This window comes from Osmerus mordax, chromosome 20 (assembly GCF_038355195.1).
Source record: "Osmerus mordax isolate fOsmMor3 chromosome 20, fOsmMor3.pri, whole genome shotgun sequence".
Taxonomy (NCBI): Eukaryota; Metazoa; Chordata; class Actinopteri; order Osmeriformes; family Osmeridae; genus Osmerus; species Osmerus mordax.
Genome location: NC_090069.1, coordinates 3,581,712 through 3,603,381, shown reverse-complemented (window position 1 = coordinate 3,603,381; position 21,670 = coordinate 3,581,712). Strand labels below are relative to the sequence as shown.

At 42.3% G+C, this 21,670-nt stretch overlaps 7 protein-coding genes across 12 annotated transcripts; 5 read left to right on the top strand and 2 right to left on the bottom strand.

The window, feature by feature from the left end:
• Positions 1-15: 15 nt before the first annotated feature.
• pus1 (pseudouridine synthase 1) lies at positions 16-2,586 on the top strand. 4 transcript variants are annotated; one of them, XM_067258394.1, is made up of 7 exons: positions 306-367; positions 516-668; positions 775-1,010; positions 1,101-1,238; positions 1,391-1,493; positions 1,600-2,300; positions 2,403-2,586. In XM_067258394.1, the coding sequence occupies exons 2-7, from the start codon at positions 599-601 to the stop codon at positions 2,430-2,432; spliced, it is 1,278 nt and encodes a 425-aa protein (XP_067114495.1). In that variant the 5' UTR covers positions 306-367; positions 516-598; the 3' UTR covers positions 2,433-2,586. The 4 variants fall into 4 exon arrangements, with proteins under 4 accessions (XP_067114497.1, XP_067114496.1, XP_067114495.1 ...); XM_067258396.1 differs by lacking the exons at positions 306-367; positions 516-668 and adding an exon at positions 16-119; XM_067258395.1 differs by lacking the exon at positions 516-668 and having other exon boundaries at positions 16-367.
• A 391-nt stretch (positions 2,587-2,977) lies between these two features.
• Positions 2,978-6,834, top strand: noc4l (nucleolar complex associated 4 homolog). The gene is made up of 14 exons (XM_067258318.1): positions 2,978-3,130; positions 3,265-3,385; positions 3,575-3,681; positions 3,873-4,130; positions 4,364-4,466; positions 4,572-4,606; positions 4,684-4,734; positions 4,863-4,974; positions 5,142-5,202; positions 5,367-5,477; positions 5,689-5,852; positions 5,954-6,036; positions 6,136-6,249; positions 6,603-6,834. Exons 1-14 carry the CDS (start codon positions 2,978-2,980, stop codon positions 6,720-6,722), a joined length of 1,593 nt encoding a protein of 530 aa, XP_067114419.1. The 3' UTR covers positions 6,723-6,834.
• Positions 6,835-7,066: 232 nt separating this feature from the next.
• vps29 (VPS29 retromer complex component) lies at positions 7,067-10,011 on the top strand. 2 transcript variants are annotated; one of them, XM_067258158.1, is made up of 5 exons: positions 7,074-7,118; positions 7,966-7,977; positions 8,816-9,007; positions 9,231-9,466; positions 9,587-10,011. In XM_067258158.1, the coding sequence occupies exons 1-5, from the start codon at positions 7,116-7,118 to the stop codon at positions 9,702-9,704; spliced, it is 561 nt and encodes a 186-aa protein (XP_067114259.1). In that variant the 5' UTR covers positions 7,074-7,115; the 3' UTR covers positions 9,705-10,011. The 2 variants fall into 2 exon arrangements, with proteins under 2 accessions (XP_067114260.1, XP_067114259.1); XM_067258159.1 differs by lacking the exon at positions 7,966-7,977 and having other exon boundaries at positions 7,067-7,118.
• On the bottom strand, positions 10,007-11,981 carry LOC136964169 (protein FAM216A). The gene is made up of 7 exons (XM_067258156.1): positions 11,899-11,981; positions 11,604-11,632; positions 11,170-11,285; positions 10,954-11,080; positions 10,619-10,787; positions 10,451-10,542; positions 10,007-10,327 (listed from the first exon to the last, which is right to left on the bottom strand). The coding sequence occupies exons 1-7, from the start codon at positions 11,979-11,981 to the stop codon at positions 10,179-10,181; spliced, it is 765 nt and encodes a 254-aa protein (XP_067114257.1). The 3' UTR covers positions 10,007-10,178.
• A 194-nt stretch (positions 11,982-12,175) lies between these two features.
• gpn3 (GPN-loop GTPase 3) lies at positions 12,176-14,577 on the top strand. Its single transcript, XM_067258245.1, has 8 exons — positions 12,176-12,382; positions 12,695-12,803; positions 12,880-13,047; positions 13,169-13,293; positions 13,455-13,570; positions 13,689-13,785; positions 13,956-14,084; positions 14,240-14,577. The coding sequence occupies exons 1-8, from the start codon at positions 12,335-12,337 to the stop codon at positions 14,303-14,305; spliced, it is 858 nt and encodes a 285-aa protein (XP_067114346.1). The 5' UTR covers positions 12,176-12,334; the 3' UTR covers positions 14,306-14,577.
• A 325-nt stretch (positions 14,578-14,902) lies between these two features.
• Positions 14,903-17,419, top strand: arpc3 (actin related protein 2/3 complex, subunit 3). The gene is made up of 7 exons (XM_067258667.1): positions 14,903-14,993; positions 15,530-15,629; positions 15,940-16,016; positions 16,384-16,452; positions 16,574-16,700; positions 16,953-17,047; positions 17,222-17,419. Exons 1-7 carry the CDS (start codon positions 14,988-14,990, stop codon positions 17,282-17,284), a joined length of 537 nt encoding a protein of 178 aa, XP_067114768.1. The 5' UTR covers positions 14,903-14,987; the 3' UTR covers positions 17,285-17,419.
• A 1,397-nt stretch (positions 17,420-18,816) lies between these two features.
• Positions 18,817-21,639, bottom strand: ube2g1b (ubiquitin-conjugating enzyme E2G 1b (UBC7 homolog, yeast)). 2 transcript variants are annotated; one of them, XM_067258668.1, is made up of 6 exons: positions 21,426-21,639; positions 20,918-21,020; positions 20,738-20,835; positions 20,450-20,628; positions 20,083-20,184; positions 18,817-19,969 (listed from the first exon to the last, which is right to left on the bottom strand). In XM_067258668.1, the coding sequence occupies exons 1-5, from the start codon at positions 21,466-21,468 to the stop codon at positions 20,098-20,100; spliced, it is 510 nt and encodes a 169-aa protein (XP_067114769.1). In that variant the 5' UTR covers positions 21,469-21,639; the 3' UTR covers positions 18,817-19,969; positions 20,083-20,097. The 2 variants fall into 2 exon arrangements, with proteins under 2 accessions (XP_067114769.1, XP_067114770.1); XM_067258669.1 differs by having other exon boundaries at positions 20,738-20,781.
• Positions 21,640-21,670: the final 31 nt, after the last annotated feature.

Here is a 21,670-nt window from a genome sequence, read left to right as displayed (position 1 = left end):
GTGTGTTCCCACTTGATGTACCACTAGCTAGGCTATTTACATTACAAATATGTATACTGTAGCTAGCTACTTCTAACGTGCCAGGTCGCAATTGGGACATCCATGTTTGATGATAGTTCGTGAGTGCAGCGTCTAAAAGTTTTTTTCTCTACTCATTTTGCTATCTTGAATGGCTAGAAAAACTAGCTAGCGCAACGCTGTTATTTGATGCTAAGTTTAGTTAGCTCAGATTAGCTTGGTGGGACTGAGGCAGCTGACCTACTTGCCTCCGTTACAGTTCAACCCATCGCTTTACAAGATATGCTGACAATTCGTCCGGTATTGAGTGTCTTAGCAAGTTCACGATTATTGAGAATCAATTGTAAAGGTAAGCCTGGTAGGAACAGTTGTGCTAGACATCTTGTGCAGTGTAGATTCAACTCTGATCTGAAGCCAACTGTAGATTTTACCAATTAACTGACCCTTCTGTCTGTCTAGTGGGAATTGGTCAGAACTTGCGAGTCTTTTCTCCCTAGCTGTATTCCATCACCAGTTCGAGCTCGCGTGATATTGCCATTCTTAAGCTCGTGCAAGCTCCTTGGAACTGACCCTTTGAAAGATGTGCCCAACCTCTGATCTGCCCTCTAAGATATGTGGAGGACAGAATATAAAAGGCAGACTTCTTGAGGGTATAAAAGGCGATACCAAGAGCAATTCCCAGGTATTCTATGTGAGGATAGAGTTAAATGCTCGTTGAGTTATCTCGTTAAGAATGCGTTCTGTATCCTCCATTAGGTTGCCTTAACAAGTGTGTGGGGTACCGTTGGATGATGAGCACCGAGTGTGAGAACATGCAGACCGCCAAGTCATTGAAGCGAGTGGAGGAAGGAAGCGGGGACTTGGGAGAGAATGGGCACATCTCAAAGAAGGTGAAAACTGAGGAGGATCAGGCTGCTGATGAGAAGAAATACCCGAAAAAGAAAGTGGTTCTACTTATGGCCTATTCAGGAAAAGGGTACTATGGCATGCAGGTAGCTATTTTATTTTCAAGTGGTCTAAATTCACATAGATTATCTGTCACTGTCGTTACCTTATGTCTTGGTTTGGACATTTGTGTTTAGAGAAATGCTGGATCTTGCAAGTTCATGACCATTGAAGATGAGTTGATCAGAGCACTTATTAAGGCTGGATGCATTCCGGAAAACCATGGTGATGACATGAAGAAAATGTCTTTCCAAAGATGTGCGAGAACCGACAAGGTATGAACATTGGTGGGCATAGTGTGTAAAACCTCTAATCTGAGTAGTTGCTGTTGGGTATGTTTACTGCATTGTATGAATATATATATATATATATATATATAAATCGAGACATGCTGTGCATTCATTCTCGAAATTGTTTTTTTCGTAAGGGTGTTTCTGCTGCTGGTCAAGTGGTATCGCTGAAATTGTGGCTGATTGAAGAAATTGTCGAGAAAATCAATTCTTATCTTCCAGCGCAAATAAGAGTGCTTGGTGAGATTACATTGTGAAATAAAGTGCGGTTGGAAAATATGAAGCCTTTTCTGTCAGATTCACTGTGGATTACTGGATTACTTTTTTAAAAATTTTTTATCAACAGGTTTCAAGAGAGTTACCGGTGGTTTCAATTCCAAAAACAACTGTGACGCTCGCACTTACTCTTACATGCTTCCCAGTGTGGCCTTTGCTCCAAAGGACTACGACACCCACAATTCTGCCGCCTTCCGTTTAGAGCCAGAGACACTGCAGAGAGTCAACCGCCTCTTTGCCCAGTACAAGGGCACCCGTAACTTCCACAACTTCACATCCCAGAAGGCACCCAAAGACCCCAGCGCCCGCCGTTACATCACGGAGATGTCTTGCGGCGACCCCTTCGTGCGCGGCGGCTCCGAGTTTGCCGTCATCACTGTGCGAGGCCAAAGCTTCATGATGCACCAAATCAGGAAGATGATCGGTCTGGTGATCGCAGTGATGAAGGGCTACGCCGGGGAGGAGGTTCTGCAGAGGAGCTGGGGGGAGGAGAAGGTGGATGTGCCCAAGGCCCCGGGGCTGGGGCTGGTGCTGGAGAAGGTCCACTTTGACAGGTACAATAAACGCTTTGGTGGGGACGGCATCCACGAGCGGCTAGAATGGACCCAAGAGGAGGACTCGATCCAGGCCTTCAAGGAGGAGCACATCTACCCCAGCATTGTGCAGACCGAGGGCCAGGAAGGCTCCATGGCCAGCTGGATGGCCACGTTGACCCTGCACGACTTTGAGGCCACAGCTTCAGGGCTACGGGAGGATAAGGATAAGAAGCTGGTGGGTCAACAAGAAAGCAGAGAATTTTCAAAAGTATATATTAAGAGAATATACAGTAATAACATCCTACGTACTCATGAATCTTTTTTTCCTGTTTTCCAGGATGAAGATGAAGGTGATGGCTCAGACTGAGTCACATGCCAGACAAACCAGGGATACAATGTACTTTACTAATTTGCGGTTTATATATATACAAATTGAGTTTTATTTTAGTCATAGGGGAATGGTTATAGTCAATGGAAATGATTTGCTCAATTATGGAATACAAAAATAAACAATTGTTCTTATAAAGCCAGCTCACAAGTGCAAATCCTTTCAACAACAATTGAGATGTTTTTCAGCTGCATTTCTTTTCTTTTTGTATGAGTTTGTCCGCATGGGTGTAGATGCACTTCATCCTAATGTATTTATTGATTTGCTGAATCAGGTTAGTTACATTAGGAGTTGGAGTAGTGAATGGAGGAATGAGCAGTCCTGCCTAAAAGCAGAAGTAGCATTACTTGCTTTAAGTTAAAATTAGGTATACTTTCTTTAGAGTTTCCTTCTATTTGTGACATGCAGTTGCATTTCATTTTTATTTATTTTTCTTCCCATCACGATCAGCAGCATTTCGTGACCACAAGGGGGCGAAATAACACAATTACTTCTTTTTTTTCAACGAGCGAGACCAAGGAAACATGGCGACGACCAAGAAGCGCAACGTGAGGCAGGACAGCCCTAAAGAGAATCATGCCAAACAACCTAAAACAGATTTAAGCAGTAAAGTAGACGTAATTATTCAGAGCAGAAAGCATGCTAATGATGTTTTTGACATCCTTGAATTTCTTCAGGTATGGAATTTCACCAGTTCTTCTTTTGTACTCCTCTTGTAATCTCATCGCAGCTAACTAACAAGCTAAACTGGCTATGCTACCATCAGAACGTTATGTTTACTACTATTGAAATTTATCTTTTTACTTTTCAGTCAGACAAAGAGAAAGACTTGATCTCTGCCGCAAATTCATGTAGCAAACTTTTCTGCACTTTACTGGAGCGATGCGCCCTGTTTGTGGGGCAGCTGCCCAAGGAAGAGGAGATGTTGAGTGGCAAGTATAATTGTGCACGTAAATCATGTGATTTATATGTTGATGAACATGAAGAACACGAACATGGACGATTAAATTAATCCAAATGACAACAGATGTTTTTATTTGGTCGAGGGTGAAAATACATAGTTTGGATTCATGTGCCACACGCTTCTGTTGACAGCCCTGAGTTCTGTGGTTATATTCCAGGTACCCACACTGCTGACGAGAAGTACAGCATGTTTATGCGCCATCGGTACAACAGTTGTGTGGAGTTGCTTCTGGAACACATTAGCCATGACTCATATCAGATTAAGGTAAATTGTAGGCCTATTCTGTCAATCAGGACATACTCTATACATGAACGTTGTATTGTCCCATTATGAATTTATAAATCCCCCCCCCCCCACCCCTCCCCCAAATATACAGGATCAGACCAGTTTTCAACTGAACCATTATTTAACAGATTTGCAGAAGTACTGAATTGCTTTCCTCTGATCTGATGTAGGAGACCGCTCTGTGTACACTGATGAAGTTCGCAGAGGTAGAAGGAAAGTTCCCTCTTCAGGACTTGGACTGGAGCGAACACTACAGTTTCCCCAGAGACTTGATAAAGGCCGCGGTGGAACGGCTTCTGTCTCAGACGGAGGACATGGCTCTGCTCATTTCCAGGTTTCAGGAGTTCTTGGAGATGGAAGACGTGCGCTACTACGTGATGAGCTCCGTCCGGGAGAACGTGGGCAAGGTCATGGAAAAAAACAAAGGGGTACGTCTGCATCATCAAAGCAAGCGTGAAAACTAATGACTAGATGGCGGTTGTCGCCCAGTTGCCTATGCACTATTTGTATGTTGTTTTGGAGAAATGCTTTTGCTAAGTGAATAAAATGTCGTGGCTCGTTTAGTTTCTGTGACACTTCAAGTGGGGTGCTCTTCTCTTGGGCTTGTGTGTTTATTATGTTGTGCCACTGTTTTTGATTTGCTCCTAAATGGTCTTCTCAGGCAGTGATGCCCGTTTACCAAAACAATGTCTTCATCCTGCTGTCCAACATCATCCTCCCCAGCCAAGAATCAGAATTCACCAACTTTATGGTCAAACAAGAAGGTCAGCCCATGTATTTGTTATTGGTATTATGTACTTAGTAGGCTAAATGTAACACGTGACAGCAATTTTTCAACAATCGTATTATTTTTGTTTTAAATTCAACAGCCAAACACAAAGACTGGAAAGCAGCTAAACTGAAAGTAAGCAGAACCTCCCATCAACATCACATCATGTAATTTAGTCTTATACCAATTCTATTTTGAATTCTCCCCGTCAGGAACACAAGCGTGCATTTGAGCGGATGTGGCTCGGATTTTTGAAATATAAGGTAAAACTAGATTAGTACTACGACATCAATTCTTTAAATATTGTTTCACATTTCTTCTTTTTTTTGTTGCCAGCAGCTGTTCTCATGCACACTGCTATAACATTGAAACACTTCCATCTGTTGCTTAGTTACCGGGCAGCATGTACAAGAAGGTGCTGGTAATCCTGCATGACTCCATCCTGCCTCACATGAGCCAGCCCACACTCATGATTGACTTTCTCACTGCGGCCTATGATGTCGGTGAGTCGCACATGCACAGGACACTGATGGACTGTTAACTGATCTGCTGGATTTGACAAGTTACCGTTGTGCTGTTTGAATGCGCTCATCAAATGAATATGACTCTTACTGCGCAGTAAACATGAGGAGGACTTTAATCATCTTACATTTTCTGTCTTCTTACACAGGAGGGGCAATCAGCCTTCTGGCCCTCAATGGCTTGTTTGTACTGATACATCAACACAATCTGTGAGTCATCCACAAACACAATGACATGCCTTGTCTGTATTTTTCCAGCAGTATGTTCCGTAGATATGTAACTGTGATATTGATTAGATCAGGGTTGCATAACCCAGTGTGGTTTGTGTTCAGGGATCAAGCGATGACACCTACTTTCCTTTTTTTCCCCGCAGGGACTATCCAGATTTTTATAAGAAGCTGTACAATCTCCTGGACCCCTCGGTCTTTCATGTCAAGTACAGAGCCAGATTCTTCCACCTAACCAACCTCTTCCTCTCCTCCTCGTAAGTCCCCGCTTTCTCTCTTGCCACTATTAATGTCTAGCACTGCATTTTCCTCAGCACTCGTAGAGGGTTAGAGAGCGAAGGCTTCAAGGAAGAATATAAATATATATATATATATGTATATAAAAAAAAGATATATTTTAAAGTCATTCTACTTTTGTCATATTACTACTCTCCCTTCCTCACTCTCTTTCTCCATAATCCTTGCCAGTCACCTGCCTGTGTACTTGGTGGCAGCCTTTGCCAAACGCCTGGCCCGCCTGGCCCTCACAGCGCCCCCTACTGCTCTCCTCATGTTACTGCCCTTCATCTGCAACCTCATCCGCCGCCACCCTGCCTGCAGAGTCCTCATTCACCGGCCGAGTGCAGTCGATGGTACTGGTGGTTCTCTCTCTCTCTCTCTCCCTTTTAAGAAGGTCACGGCTTGCATCGGCTTGTCTTCATGCTGATAAATGATTGTGTATTTGTCGTGCTAGTGGCCTGCGATGACCCATACCTTATGATGGAGGAGGACCCGGCCCAGTGCCACGCCCTGGACAGCAGTCTATGGGAAATTCAGGTGTGTAGTTACAGGTTTGGAAAAGAGTCAAGCTGTGATGTCATCTACATACCAGTAGATGGACTCTGATGGATCACTGTCGGCTGTTCCGTTGTACAGACCCTGCAGAAGCACTACCATCCAGATGTGGCCAAAGCTGCCATGGCAATCAACAAGCCCCTGGGTGATAAGGAGGATGACATCAGTGAGCTGCTGGAACTGTCCACCTATGAGGTAGGTTTAACCCTTGTGCTGCCTTCGGGTCACATGACCCAAATGTTCATAACGAACCATCGTTGTGTTTACCCAATACAAAAACAAATGAAAATAAGTTTATTTTAACCTTTGCAATGTGGGGGGTCTGAGACAGCCTAGCTGTTAAAAGAAAATGCTTCACTTTGTCTTTGTATGCGGTAAATCTGTCGCAATACGACGGTGGGTCACAATGACTGATGGGTCAGAATGACCCGAAGATAACACAAGGGTTATATGAGCATATACACTGTCCAGACACCAGAACTGTATATGTACAGCATGCATGCTCTTACTGTGTGTGTGTGTGTTTGTGTGCTCATGCTTGTTCACAGCTAATAGAGCGAGACCTGAAGCAGAAAACGAACAAGGGGGTGCCACTGGAGTTTGAACCAGCCACTGAGCTGCTGCAGGGATGTGGAGGGGTTTTGAGCCGGCACTTCTCCCTGGATTAGAATTGTTGTTTTGACATCTTGATTCACTTCTTCCACCTACATGTATTTCTCTCCCCCATACTCCTTTTTGTTTACTTTTGGTGACAAACTATACAATAAACCGTTAAAAAACGATGTTGAGTTTTGCTTTGATATAATTATCAAACGTATTAGGTAGCTTGTTGAAATTTTACTACTATGTTATTTTATGAGTTCTTCCGAGGTACTTCTTTTGAGTTCAGTTGAACGTATAGACTTTATGGAGCTAGAGCAACACACGAATATTGTCCCTGATTGGCGTTCGTAGGCGTACTCGCATTCAATTGGCTGAGAGTTTGACGTAGTTCTACGCACTTTACGTTATTGTACGTAGTCGCTTCCTGAGTTTGGCAAGCAGATACAGCAGAATAGAAAATGGTAAGTCTTAAGAACCAAAGAATCTCATGTCTGGCCATTTTATTGACTGTTTGTGCTCCAAATTTCAGTTGCTTCAGGCTTAAAGGACAATATGCTATTAGATCGTTTGTGTTTTAGCATTGTTTTGAAGCCGGAACATTGGTCAGCTATTAAGCCCGTGGTGGATGATCACATGACAGATGAAAAAGTGATCAGTAAAAGCAAACTAGAACAAGTTTCAGCACTGTTCACCTTTTCCCACTTGCACGGTGTTTTATTTTCAGTTTATCATTTGATGTCCTTCAAGCATGATGTTTGTTTCTGCGTGTAACAGATAATCAGTCACTCGTATTAGCACTACTGTACTAGACTTGGTAGCTACATCAGCCACATTTGCGAGGCAGTGAGCCACACATTGCGTTTGGCTAGCTTTAATATGATGTCCATAGCTTCAAATGTAGCAACGAACACTATCAAAAAGCAAAACACATTTGACACTGCCTAGAATGCTGTTACTATTTGCTGCTTAGCAGGTCTAAAACTGTTGGTGAATTCCACATTTCAATCACGACAGAGCTTTACGTGATGCTAGATGTGCACCAGACACTGTCACGCTGTTGTGTGGATCACTAACCATCCATTAACAAATTAACTACCATCACCTCTAATCCTTTGGAATGAACACTTACTTAATCCATCCACTTTTCATTTCTAATTTCAGTTTCCCCCTCTTGTCCCACCTGTTTTCTTTTTACATTTTTGATTATGCATCATCGCAATCTCTCTGCACACATCGTGCCTCCCACCTGTCTCACGCTCTCCCCTCCCACCCTCCCCTCCTTCCAATGAACCTCTACGTTGTGTACAGGCTGGTCATCGGGTAAGTCCCCCCCAGTGTGTCCTGTTATTCCTGTCTTCTATTGCTCTGTCGTGCACACTAACAACGGGTTCTGGCTAAGGGACTGTAGAACCACCGCAGTGTCTGCAGTGTCAGCAAGCATTGTGCTAAGATCAAATATAATAAAGCAACATATCATTAAGAATATACAGTAATCTGATTCTACTTATTTTTTATGAATACTCTCCTAACTTTGTGTGGGCTGCTAAGCCTTTAATGTAGGATATACATTAATTCAAATATGTTTAAAACCCCCAGAAATGTGTGAACTGTCATGCTGTGTTTCATAGTTCATAGTTTGTGGTTTGTGCTGTTGAGGCATCCAGTGTAAACTCCAACTATTGAGTGCCCCTGCCCATTTATTTCTAACCCCTATGGTGTTCATGAAGTGAAAGGCACAGTATAAAATAAATAGGCTTATAGCAAAAATGATAATTGTGTAATGGTGCTGGCATTCAATCTCTGGATGCACATTTTCACTTTTCTATTCACTTTTCACTTGTCATTTCAATATAGACTGATGCTGTTTCTGTATATACTTCTAAATCAGATATGAGAATTACATGAAGGAGGTTATTGAAGTGTACTTCTTGTTCTGTGGTATAATGAATGCCTTATGGTGGTTCGGTAGAAAATCAAATCATCCTGTTTGTCCCATTTGTCTTTCCACATAAAGCTTTTGTGGAGAAACAAAGTAAGACTAGCTCTGCCTGTGATAGCCTGCATACTGTGGGCTTGCTCAGAGTGGGCACAGTCCGAAAGCATTCTATTATTTGTCCTAACTTACCGTTTTACCCATTAACTGTCTGTTGCTTGCTAGTTGGTCCTGGTGTTAGGTGACTTGCACATTCCCCACCGATGCAACACCCTGCCAGCCAAGTTCAAGAAGCTGCTGGTTCCAGGCAAGATCCAGCACATCCTCTGCACAGGCAACCTCTGCACCAAAGAGAGCTATGACTACTTGAAGACCTTGGCTGGGGACGTGCACATCGTCAGGGGAGACTTTGACGAGGTCTGTTTCTGCATCAATTTAATTTAAATGTAAATTAATTTAAATTTGATTAATTTAAATTTAAGTCCCATCTACAGTACATGACCTCCTGTCGAAACCATCACCTATATGTTTTGTGCCTTTTATAATATAAAAATGGAAAATGCCGTTTATTAGAAAGGTGAGATGAGAATGATCCGAGCAGATCATTTTAACGTAACTGCTTCGTGTGCCTGTTCCACAGAACCTGAACTACCCCGAACAGAAGGTTGTGACGGTGGGTCAGTTTAAGATCGGCCTCATCCATGGCCACCAAGTGATCCCCTGGGGAGACATGGCTAGCCTGGCGCTGTTGCAGAGGCAGCTCGACGTCGACATCCTCATCTCAGGACACACGCATAAGTTTGAGGCCTTTGAGAACGAGAACAAGTTCTACATCAACCCTGGCTCGGCCACTGGCGCCTACAACGCACTGGAAAGGTACGTGACCGAATAGGTCTCTTGAGATCAACTTCCAGAAGATTCCGTCCCGTAAAGACCTACTGGACGGAGGGGTATGTAATCCTAACGGACGACCACTCTTTTCATGTTTCCTCACAGCAACATCATCCCATCCTTTGTATTGATGGACATCCAAGCCTCCACAGTGGTCACGTATGTCTATCAGCTCATTGGAGATGACGTCAAAGTGGAGAGGATCGAGTACAAGAAGTCCTAAAGCATGTGGACGGAGGGAGGGAGGGAGGTAGAATGGTAGGGAGGGACGGTGGAGGCATGGGTTGTTGTCGTTCACTTTGTGTATCGTTTCATTCCTTTCCACCTGCAGCTCCAATTATGTCATCACAATGCTAATGCTGTACCATAACTGTTTGCTAACTTAACTCAAAAAGAAATGTATGATATCGTTTATATGTCATCAGCATTCGCTTGTATTTGACCATCCATCCTGGTGTCTGTAGAGAATGCAATAATGTCACGTGTGTGCATAATGTCATTAAAGAAATATTTGGTGCCATTTTTTTTTATTTCCCTCATGCAATGAGTTCTTTTAGACGTTGGAATTTTCCTGTAGTTTATCTTATTCAAATTTTTCCCGTAATAAAAATCTCATATCACTGTCAGAATTGTGTTCTCCTTACGTAGTAAGACTTACGGCAGCTGTAATGTTTAAATCAGGCCCAGGAGCGTGTTCTCATAAATCAGGTAAGTTGATGGGGGATGCTGTCAATCCCATGGGATCATACTCTTCCTCCATCATAGACAGTGAGCTCAGGCATTCGCTCAGCGAGTCATCCGCCTCCTCCAGGTCAAAAGGGAGGTCATCCTCCCACAGCTTGGACCCTGGAGCAAAGACACGGACGAAAGCTTTTCGTCGTCAGATAATCATGACTGTCACTAATAATTATTGCAATTACTGAATTGCTGTCAGGTCTCAGTAAGCCACACCGACTGCCCCACACTTACGACCAGGCTTGGGTTTTTTCATTGTGACGACTCTGTTAGCAGTGTGCTTCTTGGCCTTCCTGTGTTTTGACGGCGAGTTGTCAGAGAATGTCCTGTGGCGTTGGACAAAATTGAATGTAGTGACATCGTGTCTCATCGTGTCAGCTTATTCGCATGTCTGGAACCTACCTCGAATGTCGATTGGGGATTTTCGGGAGAGTGGTTTTCCCAGAACGCACAGAACTTTTCCGTTCACGGTTCTTTGGACCAGATTGTTTCTGGATCTCACTCTCATTTTCATTGGGCAGTGACTCAACCTCCTGGTTCCCCACTATGTCATCCTTCACCAGATGTTGGCCTTCGGACAGAAGTAGCACAAAAGTCACAATGCGACAATCGCTAAGTACCAACAACAGCCTTGTCTAAAGTCGGTCTGGGCTTTGCAATTCCTTAGACGAGGGGTGTTCGTGTTCCTACACCGCTTCGTTACGTGTATGTGTCTTTTTCAGGCTTGGTTGTCTCACCTGCTTGAATACACCTGTGCAACACGTTCATATAGTGCTGCTGAATTAGCTTGTGCACGTGCCCCGTGCTGCAGGTGTCTGCAATGGTATGCAGGTACCGCCTCTGACCAGGTGTCAGATAGGAGTTCTGGGAATGACACAGAGATTGAAAATGCCTCACTTCCCATGCATTTACCTTCAAATATTGTTTGATATTTCATATACATCTGGCTGCACCTCTAGAAAGGGGGCCTTTGCTATAGTCTTTGGTATGTGAATGGTTTTCATATGTCGACTGGGTGCTGGCAGTCTCAAGGTTCTTAAACCACTGCTGAGGTTTACACTTCCCGTTGCTGCAAAGAGAGGAATGAAAGAATATCTGACTTTACGTGATCATTATATATAAATCATCAAAAATCTACGCATCCTGTTGGTTGGATTTGTGTCAATAGGTTGATGACCTCATTAACTTAAGGATGACCTAAAGTACTCTAATGGGATCACAGTGGCAGTAAATTATCCTCTTGTTACCAACACTGTCCTTAGACCAATCTCAGGTGTAGTGTTTCCTCTGGTGTCCTTAGATGGCCCCATTAGGTCAACCTAGCTTTGGACAAACCACACAATGTGGCATCTTTTGTCCAAACTTGTTTTGCGGAACGTAAATGTACCTCTTTTGGAGTACTGTAATCCAGTATACCTGCAATAAAGACACAGTTTTCTTTGATTTTGTCCCTTACAGTTGTCCTTCACTACTGCTGTTGTTTCTATCACCACCTACATCACAGATTTGGTTTCATTCCTATTTGTTTTAGTCTATTCTGTTTTGGGCGATATAGTCGACATTGATATGTACACAATTTACGAGATCTACATCATCGTTTAAATACTAATGTTAAAGGTTTTTAGAATCATCAGGAGAAAACAACCAACCAAAAGTCACACAAGACTCAGTAATAGTCTCACCTAGACATGGGGTTGTCCTGTTGATGTCCATGCACGTTGTTGTGGAATTTGACTACGTTAGCAAAAGTCACTTGCTTTTTCATATCAAGAAGCAATATTATTAATTCATAAAATAAAATAAAAAGCTAGACAGAATTATGAACGCCTGTAGCTTGGCCGGACCCAACTGTCGCAGGCTCGCAGCAATCGCACAGCCCACGATTTCAAGGTACGCCGCTGAGCAGAATTGCATTTTCTTTACGAGAGCTTTTTGGCGCAATACGGCAGCTGTACCTACACTCATGGTAAAAAAAAATGGTTGCCTCCTATTACCATGATGTTGATAAGGGATATAAATAATATGAAGGTATAACCGCTTGTGTCGAAACACTTATCCATTTAAAAAAACTTGGAAGGGTTACTGTTACGATAGTATTGTCCGGAACAGGAGTGTCAAATGCCTCGTTACGCACAACTTGTGATGGGCCCGGCGGGCAGCGGCAAGGTACTGTATCTCCCTCAAACTAATGTACTGTAACTTAATATCCAGGTGATGCTGAAATTAGCTAGCTAGCAAGCAAACGTAATTATTATCTCTTAATATCTGATGTGACTGGTTGCAATTACTTAAAATCAACTACACCGTAAAAGTACCAAGTTTGCTTCGATAATTTAAGTTTTTCAACACTTTTGTAATTTCAGTGTGTCCCCTTTTGCATCAAAATACGTTTGAAGCTTTCCAAAACGAAACCTCCTTACATCTTCTCCCTCTCTTTCTCGACCTATATCCATATCTTCCAATTTGTTCCCATTTCAGAGTACCTACTGTACTACAATGATTCAGCATGCAGAGGCTATTCACCGTTCTGTACAGGTAGTCAACCTGGATCCTGCAGCTGAGCATTTTAACTACCCTGTCATGGCAGGTAAGAAACTCTAGTTTTAACGAATACACTTGTGTTTATTTATGGTTCGGTTCACACAATGTTTACTTCTCCGCAGACATCCGTGAGCTGATCCAGGTAGATGATGTCATGGAGGATGACTCTTTGCGCTTTGGTCCGAATGGAGGTCTCGTCTTCTGCATGGAGTACTTTGCCAACAACTTTGATTGGCTTGAGGAGAGTCTGGGTCACGTGGAGGATGACTATATTCTGTTCGATTGTCCAGGTAAGCTGCCAGTTACAGACTATATTCATTCAAGGACAAGGACGGGTATCATATTATCAATGACGAGGATGTAAGAACTAGTTGTGTTTGTTTACTTATGATAATGGTCCTTTGGGTACAGGTCAGATAGAGCTCTACACACACCTCCCTGTGATGAGACAGCTTGTGGAACAGCTCCAGCAGTGGGAATTCCGTGTTTGTGGCGTCTTCCTGGTTGACTCGCAGTTTATGATTGAGACTTTCAAGGTAAAGACCCCCATTGACGCTTTCTTTGACTCACAGTTACGACTTATCAAATCGTGATGTGAAATAAATTATTATACTGAATGCAGTGAACATCTATAATAGACATGATCTGGAATCAGAGCTGCTCATTGAGGCTTGAACCCTTGTATGCTCCTTTCCAGTTCATCTCAGGTGTCATGGCTGCATTAAGTGCCATGGTGTCCTTGGAAATCCCTCAGGTCAACATCATGACCAAGATGGACTTGCTTAGTCCCAATGCCAAGAAGGAGATCGAAAAGTAGGTACCGGTATCAGAGTGGGACAAAAATGGTGTGTGTCTGTGTTGTTTCACAGTATATCTGTCTAGGCTTCTTCAGTCTAGGCTAGTAGTTATTGATCTACCTCCTTCCTATCAGATACATGGACCCAGACATGTATTCAATGATGCAGGACAACGCAGCCAGCATCAGAAGCAAGAGATTTAAGAAGCTGACCAAAGCTATCTGTGGTTTGGTAAGATCACATAGTTCAGTGAATACAAGTCTGGACAGAAATGGCATTACTGACTGTCAAATTGATCCCTTTCTCCTCGGTGAAGCTCTGTGACCTTTATTTTGTATTTAGGGAATGCTCTGGAATGATACTTCCTACTCTCTTACGCTCTCTTACTCTGTACTCTCTAGATTGATGACTACAGCATGGTAAGGTTCCTGCCTTTTGACCGCACAGACGAGGAAGGCATCAATATAGTGTTGCAGCACATCGACTTCTCCATACAGTATGGAGAAGATCTGGAGGTTAAGGAGCCAAAGGTGAATAATGCATAGTTTCCTACTTTCTATATGCACGTGTTGGATAAAGGAATAACATGTAATCATTTAATTGTATATTTTATTGACTGTGTTTAATCATGTGGACAAAACATTATAGTACACTATATTTTATTGTACGTCACGTCTATCCCTAGGAGAATGACGAGGATCCCAGCAACACAAACTATGATGAATTATTCCAAGACAAATCAGAAGGCTGACACAATACTTGGATGAGGAAGAAATGAAAAAAAAAAAAAACATACTCACACTTTGAAGAAGACATTTCAATGGAACTGTAGTATTTATTCCTCAGTTTATTATTTAAGTTGCGGCATTATTTGTCATTCAGATAAAAGGGTATTGCCCAACGACAACTCCATCCAATTAAATTAAACATGTTACCTACTGTTTCTTCAAAACATTGAAGAAACTGAAAGAAAAAGACAACAGTTTTTGAATATATTGCTTATATTTTTTAATAAAATATTGTAAAATGATGAAACGGACTGGTGCACTTTCACAGCTACTGTATAAAGACAAAGGGGCGTTAGTGAGTAATTTCAGATTTTATAAGTAATCCCAAAACACATTTTGCCCAATGCCCCAATTTAATTGTTACGGTTTTAAGTTCTTTTAATTGTAATACATGAGTAATCGTTTCAGTCCATTTGGCACTGAAAATATTCAACTGAGAGTTTTCGTTTGATTTAATAAATGTACCCAATTTTGAATCTAAGCCATAGACCTATTGCTAAACCATCGTTTTGTCGCCATCTTGTGACATTTAAATGCATTACATTAAACCACTTCCTGTAAAGAATTGTTGGGTGGGACAAGCGGAAGCAGTGTCTTACACCACTGACATTTTTCTGAGGAAGAATTACAACATAGCTGTTCAAAATGCCGGTAAGTCTCATTTAAAATCATATATTCCACGATGTTAATCATTTGTAAATGTTTGCGTTGAGTATAGTTTATTTGTAAGACAAGCAACTGGGATTTTCTTGCTGAGCCACCGTATGCTCCTGATTTTACCAGCCACCACTGTACTATTAGCATCCTAGCTAACCAGAAGCTGTGCAAAACAGTGCTTCATTTATAATAGCTACCAACACATAAGAATACCTATTTAACCGATCAGAGAAATTATGATCTTGACGCGCAATCACTCACATTTGATTGCAACTGCTCGTGCTACAGCCACCGTATAGACTAGCTTGCTTACACGTAGCCTAATCTAACTATTTTACTAGATTCTTGAGTTGTCTTGCTTTCGTGTACGCCAACTGGTTATCAATCATGGCTAAAAAATCTCAGGCCGCCCTAAACCATTACAAAAGTACTCTTGCATAAACAATACTGATGTGAGTCAAGTCCTCCTATAGATGATGGCGATCTTTAACTCCTGTCAATTGTGATTTCCATTATGATTTCCTTCACAGGCGTACCACTCCAGCCTGATGGATTCTGACACACAGTTAGTTGGAAACATGGCTATGCTACCCATTAAATCCCAGTTTAAGGGCCCTGCTTCAGACAAGAGTAAGTCTCAAACTTAAAGGTTGTTAAAAACAATGGATAGGTGGCCCTCGAAATGTTGTATATCTTTCATAGTCAACCCCATGCAGATGACTAGACCAATTGTCTGTTTGGACACAACATGTTTTGATTATAGGGATCTATCCTACATCTTATAATACCTTACCAGAAGAAAGCCCTATTTTGTTTCATCACAGGCTAAGATGAAGCTGCATGTTGCTTCCTTATTTGGTATCATGAGTTGGTTTACATCCTCTTCCCTTAATAAATAGCTATTCCTCTTCTGTATACTAACCATGCTCAATTTTAACAGCCAAAGACACAGACATCATTGAAGAGGCCATCTATTACTTCAAAGCCAACGTATTCTTCAAGAACTATGAAATCAAGGTATGGCAGACTACAGTGAAGAGGTTACTATTGCATGTACTTCTACAATTGATGCCCATTTCCTTTAAAGGAATATATTTATATTTTTGTCATGAATACTTGTGCTCGGTTTTGGAGTCACTAAAATATTTGGGCAAGTTAAAAGAAGCTCGGTAGTGTTCTCCCGTGCGTTGTTGGCTGGTTATCCCACATGCCCCAGCTTGCCTTTATGAATGTTGCCTTTGGTGATGCAGGCCATACATAGTAGTTTCACAGCGGTTTAACCATTTCACTTACTGCTCTAAGGCCATGACTGGCCATTGTATGGCCAGTCAAGAGTATCTGTGTATCTGCTTTAACTGGAATTACTTGTGTGTTTGGTTTTCAGAACGAGGCAGACAGGACACTGATCTATGTCACCCTGTACATATCCGAATGCTTAAAGAAGCTGCAGAAGGTACCTGGATCCCACTAAAACAAACTAAAATATATCTACATTAAGCTAGAATCCAATGGTAGTTGATCAAAAACATGTTTTTTTGAATGCTGAACATTCCTTGCTCTCCCTGTGTTTCTAGTGCAGCTCCAAGGGGCAGGGACAGAAGGAGATGTACACTCTGGGCATCACTAACTTCCCCATCCCAGGAGAACCTGGCTTCCCCCTCAATGCCATGTATGCCAAACCCAGCAGCAAACAGGAAGGGGGTAAGGATATTGATTGGTTGGGATCTTGTGTAGTGACTGCTTAGGGCCACTTGTTAGGCAGTTGTCAATTTGTCAAAGGAAAATGGCTTACAAATATCTTACTGGTTCCTTCCTGTAGTTGGAAAAGAACTGACAGGATGTGTTGTACGAATAAATCTGGATGCATCAAGTACTACAAGGCTGGATTTACATGTGGATGGATGTCACAACACAGGATGTTAAGTCATAGATGGATCTTTATTCTGTCCTCAGAGACCATGAGGGCATACCTGCAGCAGATCCGGCAGGAGACCGGACTGAGGCTATGCGAACGTGTGTTTGACCCCCAGACAGACAAACCCAGCAAGGTGAGACCCTGACCTCTGACCTGGCTATCCCATGATAACCAGTTACAGCTAACAGTCAGCTAACAATCATTTGAAAATGATGCGAACACTGAGCCGGCTGAAATGTGTTGACTCTGAACCTCTCTCTCTCTGTCTCTCTCTGTCTCTCTTTCTCTGTCTCTCTCTCTGTTTCAGTGGTGGGTGTGCTTTGTAAAGAAACAGTTCATGAACAAAAGCCTGTCAGCTCCTGGACAGTAGACCACTCAGGACCACCAGTGGTTATTCTGATCTTGATTTTTATACTGAATAATGCAACAATTGCAAAGACATACCATTGTGATTTCATTTATCATGTTAAGCTGGTGCTTGATTCAATAAAACTATTAAAACTTTCGAGGGAAACATTCTTTTATGTAGTATTTTTTACATCACTTCCTACATAAGTACCGCTAGGCTCTACGACTCTGTGAGTAGTTTATTCCAGAACTAAATTCCAGCAGGACAATTAATTGAAGGGTGACAGGAAAAGAATGGAGCGGGAGGAAGACATACGGGAAAGGGAGACAACTGGATTTGAACCCAGGTTAGTGCAATACTACCCAAGCTTTCAGAGCATGCACACTAACCCAGTGAGCCAACAGGGGAGCCTTGCTTTCATCTGGTTTTCTGACAACTTAACTCTGCAGGTTGTTACAACTAGATAGGTCAATGTCAAATTTAAATGTTGCGTGAAGATTGTTACGATCTCTGATAGCTCAGTGGTTAAGGATGTGGGCTACTGTGTGAGGGGTCCTGTGTTCAAGGCTGGCTGAAGGATCTTCTTACAGCAACATTTTTGCTCTTCGACTTATAAATAAAACTCGACTTATAAATAAAACTGATAAAAGGTAAATTTCTTTTTAGACTCCTGTGGCCACATCGCACTGCCCAGATCCCCAACTGTCTTTCCTGGTGGGACAGTTGAGTATCTGGAAAGACAGTTGGGAGAGGGGATCTGGACAGTCGGGGAGTGCGCTGCGGTTACAGGGATCTGGGCACTACGCTCTATGCTGGATTCGAACCCATATTGTTGTGGTTTAGGTCCTTGTTCTCAACCCACTACACCACGGGGTCCCCCTTCTATATACTTGGAAATAACATATATATTACTTAACTGATATCAGTTAAATGAACTATGAATAGGCTTGAGTGAGATTTGATCCAGGGGTATCGTGTTTGGCAGTAGACTCAATGATACATGTGCTTACCCACTGAGCCACAGAGGGTTCCTGCAAAGTTACATTACATTTAGTCATTTAGCAGACGCTCTTACTGTTAAGTTACTGTCTACAAGACAGTGTAATTGCCCTTATGACACTACTAAATGCCAAAGGACAACATACGTTTTTATTGTGGTTTAGGCCCTTGTTCTCAACCCACGACACCACGGGGTCCCCCCCCAATTATCATTGTATAATTCGTACTCTCAACACATACAAATCCCTTTGGCCATTTCATCCAAAACACACATGCTAACCCCTTTGGTCATTGACCCCAAAACACACATACTAACCAGAATGCGAATTATACAATGATAATCTGGGGGGGGTCAATTTATTTTCCAGGGCGTAAAGTAATAGTTACGATTCATGGTTCAGTATTTTCTGCATATCAAATCCATTTCAAATCGCTTCCATGTTCAATTTGCTATTTCAAAAGCTAAGGCTAATTTCACAGAATAACATGAACTTGGTGGTAGTAGTAACAAGGTGTTCATTTCATCAATACCTTCCTCAAATAAATCAAGTCTGGAAGTTGAGAAATGTTTATTAAATCTAAAAGCAAATCTGCATTAAATGTTCAGAAAACTGAACAGAAGACAAGTAGTGCTGCAACTAAAACCACAACAAAGGAGAAAAGGGCAACACCAGTCTGGGCTTCCAACCCATTGAGCCTTAGAAGTTAAAATAAGTCAAACCTTCAGAATGTTATGTGGATCATTTTGCTTCACGATATTAAGGACTTGGATGCAGATCTGTTCATATTCTAGGCTAAATTCATGTACACATGCAGACATTGCTGAAAGGTTAATAGACGTACCCTCAACTATGTACTTGACTTCCAACCAGATTCAGGCTAAAATACACCTTCCCAAACAAAATGGCTGAATTATAGAACTGGATTACAATTTACTCTAATCACGTTCATGGATATGCAGTGCTATCTAAAGACAGGGGGGGTTCTCCAAAAGGGAAATTACACAAAGCACAAATCACATACATGTGGTACAGTTCATAATATTTACATACACAAAAAATAGTATTTTAGAGCTGAGATCTTGATTACAAAAAAATATTCTCTGTCCCTCATTCTTGAGATTCGTAGCTTTTTGGTTTGTCCAAAAGAATATCTTGATCAAAAAAATGAAGAGATGAGTCCTGACACAGTCATTGACATCACTGGAGACAGTTTCCTTTGATTTAAGGGAAACAACTTAAGGCAACAGTGTGTTGAACCCATGAGAAGAGATCAAGGGGTCTTTGCAGAACACTTTGGAGGGTAGGTTCCAGAGTTTAGGGTTAGGGACAAGGAAAGCCATTGCCCATCTGTATCACTTCCTCCTCCTCGCTCCCTATGACCTCAAATGCTCCAACCTCCAAAATTGCATAAGAAATAAGTATAGGATACATGGCTCAGTGGCAGGTCAAAAATAAAGAACAAGCTCTTAAAACAAATGAAAAGAACGTGCATGTTGTTGGTTTGTTGGAATACTTGTCAAAATAAATAAAGAACACACAAAACTGGGCTTACTCTGAGGGATGCATGTTCTGCCTACATCATTTACCTGGTGGTAATCAGATCAGACCCTATTTACAAAACAAAACGGTGGGTATATCTTCCTTTCTATGAGTAAAATACTGGTGTAAAAAGTCTGTTTGAAGAGCAACATGATTGAAAACGAATCTGGGGGAAATTCAAAAGAAAAACGATTAAAATACACGTTTTAATTTTGGAGACAAGAGATTGCTCATTTACTTTCACGCACCTGAAACACATTGAAACGTCAAGACACTTACCGTGAGACAGAAGACCTAGTCAAACGCCATCTCCTGACTTCTCCTCACACAACGTGCCACCTTTCTCTTAAACTCCCCTGTAGGATCCTCTCGCCACTCTTTCTGCAAGGCACAACAAAACAGTCGATCAGAAACCACACGACACATCGTATCGCACGCAGCGACCATGTACCGGTAATCAGAAGGTTGCCCGTTCGATTCCCGGCCGTGCGAAATGACGTCGTGTCTTTTGGGCAAGGCACTTCACCCTACTTGCCCGGGGGGGGGGGGGGGGGGAATGTCCCTGTACTCACTGTAAGTCGCTCTGGATAAGAGCGTGTGCTAAAACGACTACATGTAAATGTGTGGCCTGTGCTGAAAGACTTACAGCAGCGTCCACGTTTGCAGGCGAGTCTCCGTTGGGGTCTGCCAGCATGGAGATGACACTGATCATGATGGTCTCCACTGTGTGGATGGGCAGCCAGCGTTCCTCTGGCTTCTCATAGCCAAACTTGTCCTCCCCAGGCTCGTGCAGAATGGAGATGCAGACGTCCCCATTCTTTGAAACTAACGGGAGGGCAAAGAGGGAGGCTTGGTTAAGATTCCCCTGCAGAGGGTTCAGAATGACGATATCGTGATCCATGTAGACAGCGGCTGTAGCGGGGACGAACGTTACCGTTGGGGTGCCAGATTTCTGTGATGAACTTCATCTTGGGAGGTCTATGGGGGTAGTCATGAGGGAAAATCAAGTATGCTTTGAAGAATCCTCCTTCACTGGAATAAAAACCAGTCGGGTGGTAAGGTAAACAGAAGAGTGAGAATAGAACATACTGCGTCAGTAACTTATCCAACTCACAAGAGTGTATCTTGAGGTCCAATAACGACCACCTCCCACTGGTAGATGTCATCATCGTCTATGAGGCCAGCAGAGAAGCCTTCCACTGGGTTCTTGTTGAGCTCTATATTTAGACACATGTCAAAGACTCGGAAAGTTAAGCATGGCATATCTACTTCTAACTAAGATATAAGTTATTGGCATGCTTGCCGAGCCGAGCTAGCTAGATAGCTATGTGAAATATATGATTGAACGTACAGTAGAAAGCTAGACTACCTGACATTAACCAAACAACTGACAGCTAAGCCATGTGCTTAGCTAGGTAGTTTAGCTAAACAAACACAGATAGCTAGCAGCAGCTATATAGCTTACTAGCTTGTTTGGCCATAAATGTGGATATCTAGCTGAATTACAATGTTGTATGTTTAGCAATGACAACTACAGTATCTAGGTCTAGGACCATTCCACCAAGCTGTGTAGCTATCTAGGGTGGTGCGTGGCTAGCTAGCAAATAACACCGCCTATTTACCTGCCAGTTGTTTTCGAAGCAGCAGGGATGATTGTTCGGTCATTTTATGTGGGCTAAAGACAGCACCAGTAATGTCACCAATATTAAATCTAATTCAATGAATACAAAGTCATGAAACAATATATGCCGACGTTTAAACAAAGCCTTATTGACTGATGAGTGAACAACTCAAGTTACAAAGCAGGCTAGCTAGCAGCTAGCTAAATCCTCCAACAAGTTCGCATGCGCATTGCCGCAATGGTTTT

Coding starts and splice junctions, on each gene's coding strand:
- gpn3 (XM_067258245.1), top strand. CDS start 12,335: ATGCCTCGTTACGCACAACTTGTGATGGGCCCGGCGGGCAGCGGCAAG. Junction 12,804..12,879: donor TAACTACCCTGTCATGGCAG/GTAAGAAACTCT, acceptor ACTTCTCCGCAG/ACATCCGTGAGCTGATCCAG. Junction 13,294..13,454: donor TTATGATTGAGACTTTCAAG/GTAAAGACCCCC, acceptor GCTCCTTTCCAG/TTCATCTCAGGTGTCATGGC.
- ube2g1b (XM_067258668.1), bottom strand. CDS start 21,468: ATGACCGAACAATCATCCCTGCTGCTTCGAAAACAACTGGCAG. Junction 20,836..20,917: donor GGACCTCAAGATACACTCTT/GTGAGTTGGATA, acceptor TTTTTATTCCAG/TGAAGGAGGATTCTTCAAAG. Junction 20,185..20,449: donor CTGCAAACGTGGACGCTGCT/GTAAGTCTTTCA, acceptor TGTGCCTTGCAG/AAAGAGTGGCGAGAGGATCC.
- LOC136964169 (XM_067258156.1), bottom strand. CDS start 11,981: ATGAAAAAGCAAGTGACTTTTGCTAACGTAGTCAAATTCCACAACAAC. Junction 11,286..11,603: donor ATTACAGTACTCCAAAAGAG/GTACATTTACGT, acceptor CTCTCTTTGCAG/CAACGGGAAGTGTAAACCTC. Junction 10,543..10,618: donor ATCCCCAATCGACATTCGAG/GTAGGTTCCAGA, acceptor CCAACGCCACAG/GACATTCTCTGACAACTCGC.
- vps29 (XM_067258158.1), top strand. Junction 9,008..9,230: donor TCAGGGGAGACTTTGACGAG/GTCTGTTTCTGC, acceptor CCTGTTCCACAG/AACCTGAACTACCCCGAACA. Junction 9,467..9,586: donor GCCTACAACGCACTGGAAAG/GTACGTGACCGA, acceptor GTTTCCTCACAG/CAACATCATCCCATCCTTTG.
- pus1 (XM_067258394.1), top strand. CDS start 599: ATGTGCCCAACCTCTGATCTGCCCTCTAAGATATGTGGAGGACAGAAT. Junction 1,494..1,599: donor AGCGCAAATAAGAGTGCTTG/GTGAGATTACAT, acceptor TTTTATCAACAG/GTTTCAAGAGAGTTACCGGT. Junction 2,301..2,402: donor AGGATAAGGATAAGAAGCTG/GTGGGTCAACAA, acceptor CCTGTTTTCCAG/GATGAAGATGAAGGTGATGG.
- noc4l (XM_067258318.1), top strand. CDS start 2,978: ATGGCGACGACCAAGAAGCGCAACGTGAGGCAGGACAGCCCTAAAGAG. Junction 4,131..4,363: donor TCATGGAAAAAAACAAAGGG/GTACGTCTGCAT, acceptor TGGTCTTCTCAG/GCAGTGATGCCCGTTTACCA. Junction 5,853..5,953: donor CCGGCCGAGTGCAGTCGATG/GTACTGGTGGTT, acceptor TTGTCGTGCTAG/TGGCCTGCGATGACCCATAC.
- arpc3 (XM_067258667.1), top strand. Junction 16,017..16,383: donor TCAAGAACTATGAAATCAAG/GTATGGCAGACT, acceptor TTTGGTTTTCAG/AACGAGGCAGACAGGACACT. Junction 16,701..16,952: donor CAGCAGCAAACAGGAAGGGG/GTAAGGATATTG, acceptor TTCTGTCCTCAG/AGACCATGAGGGCATACCTG.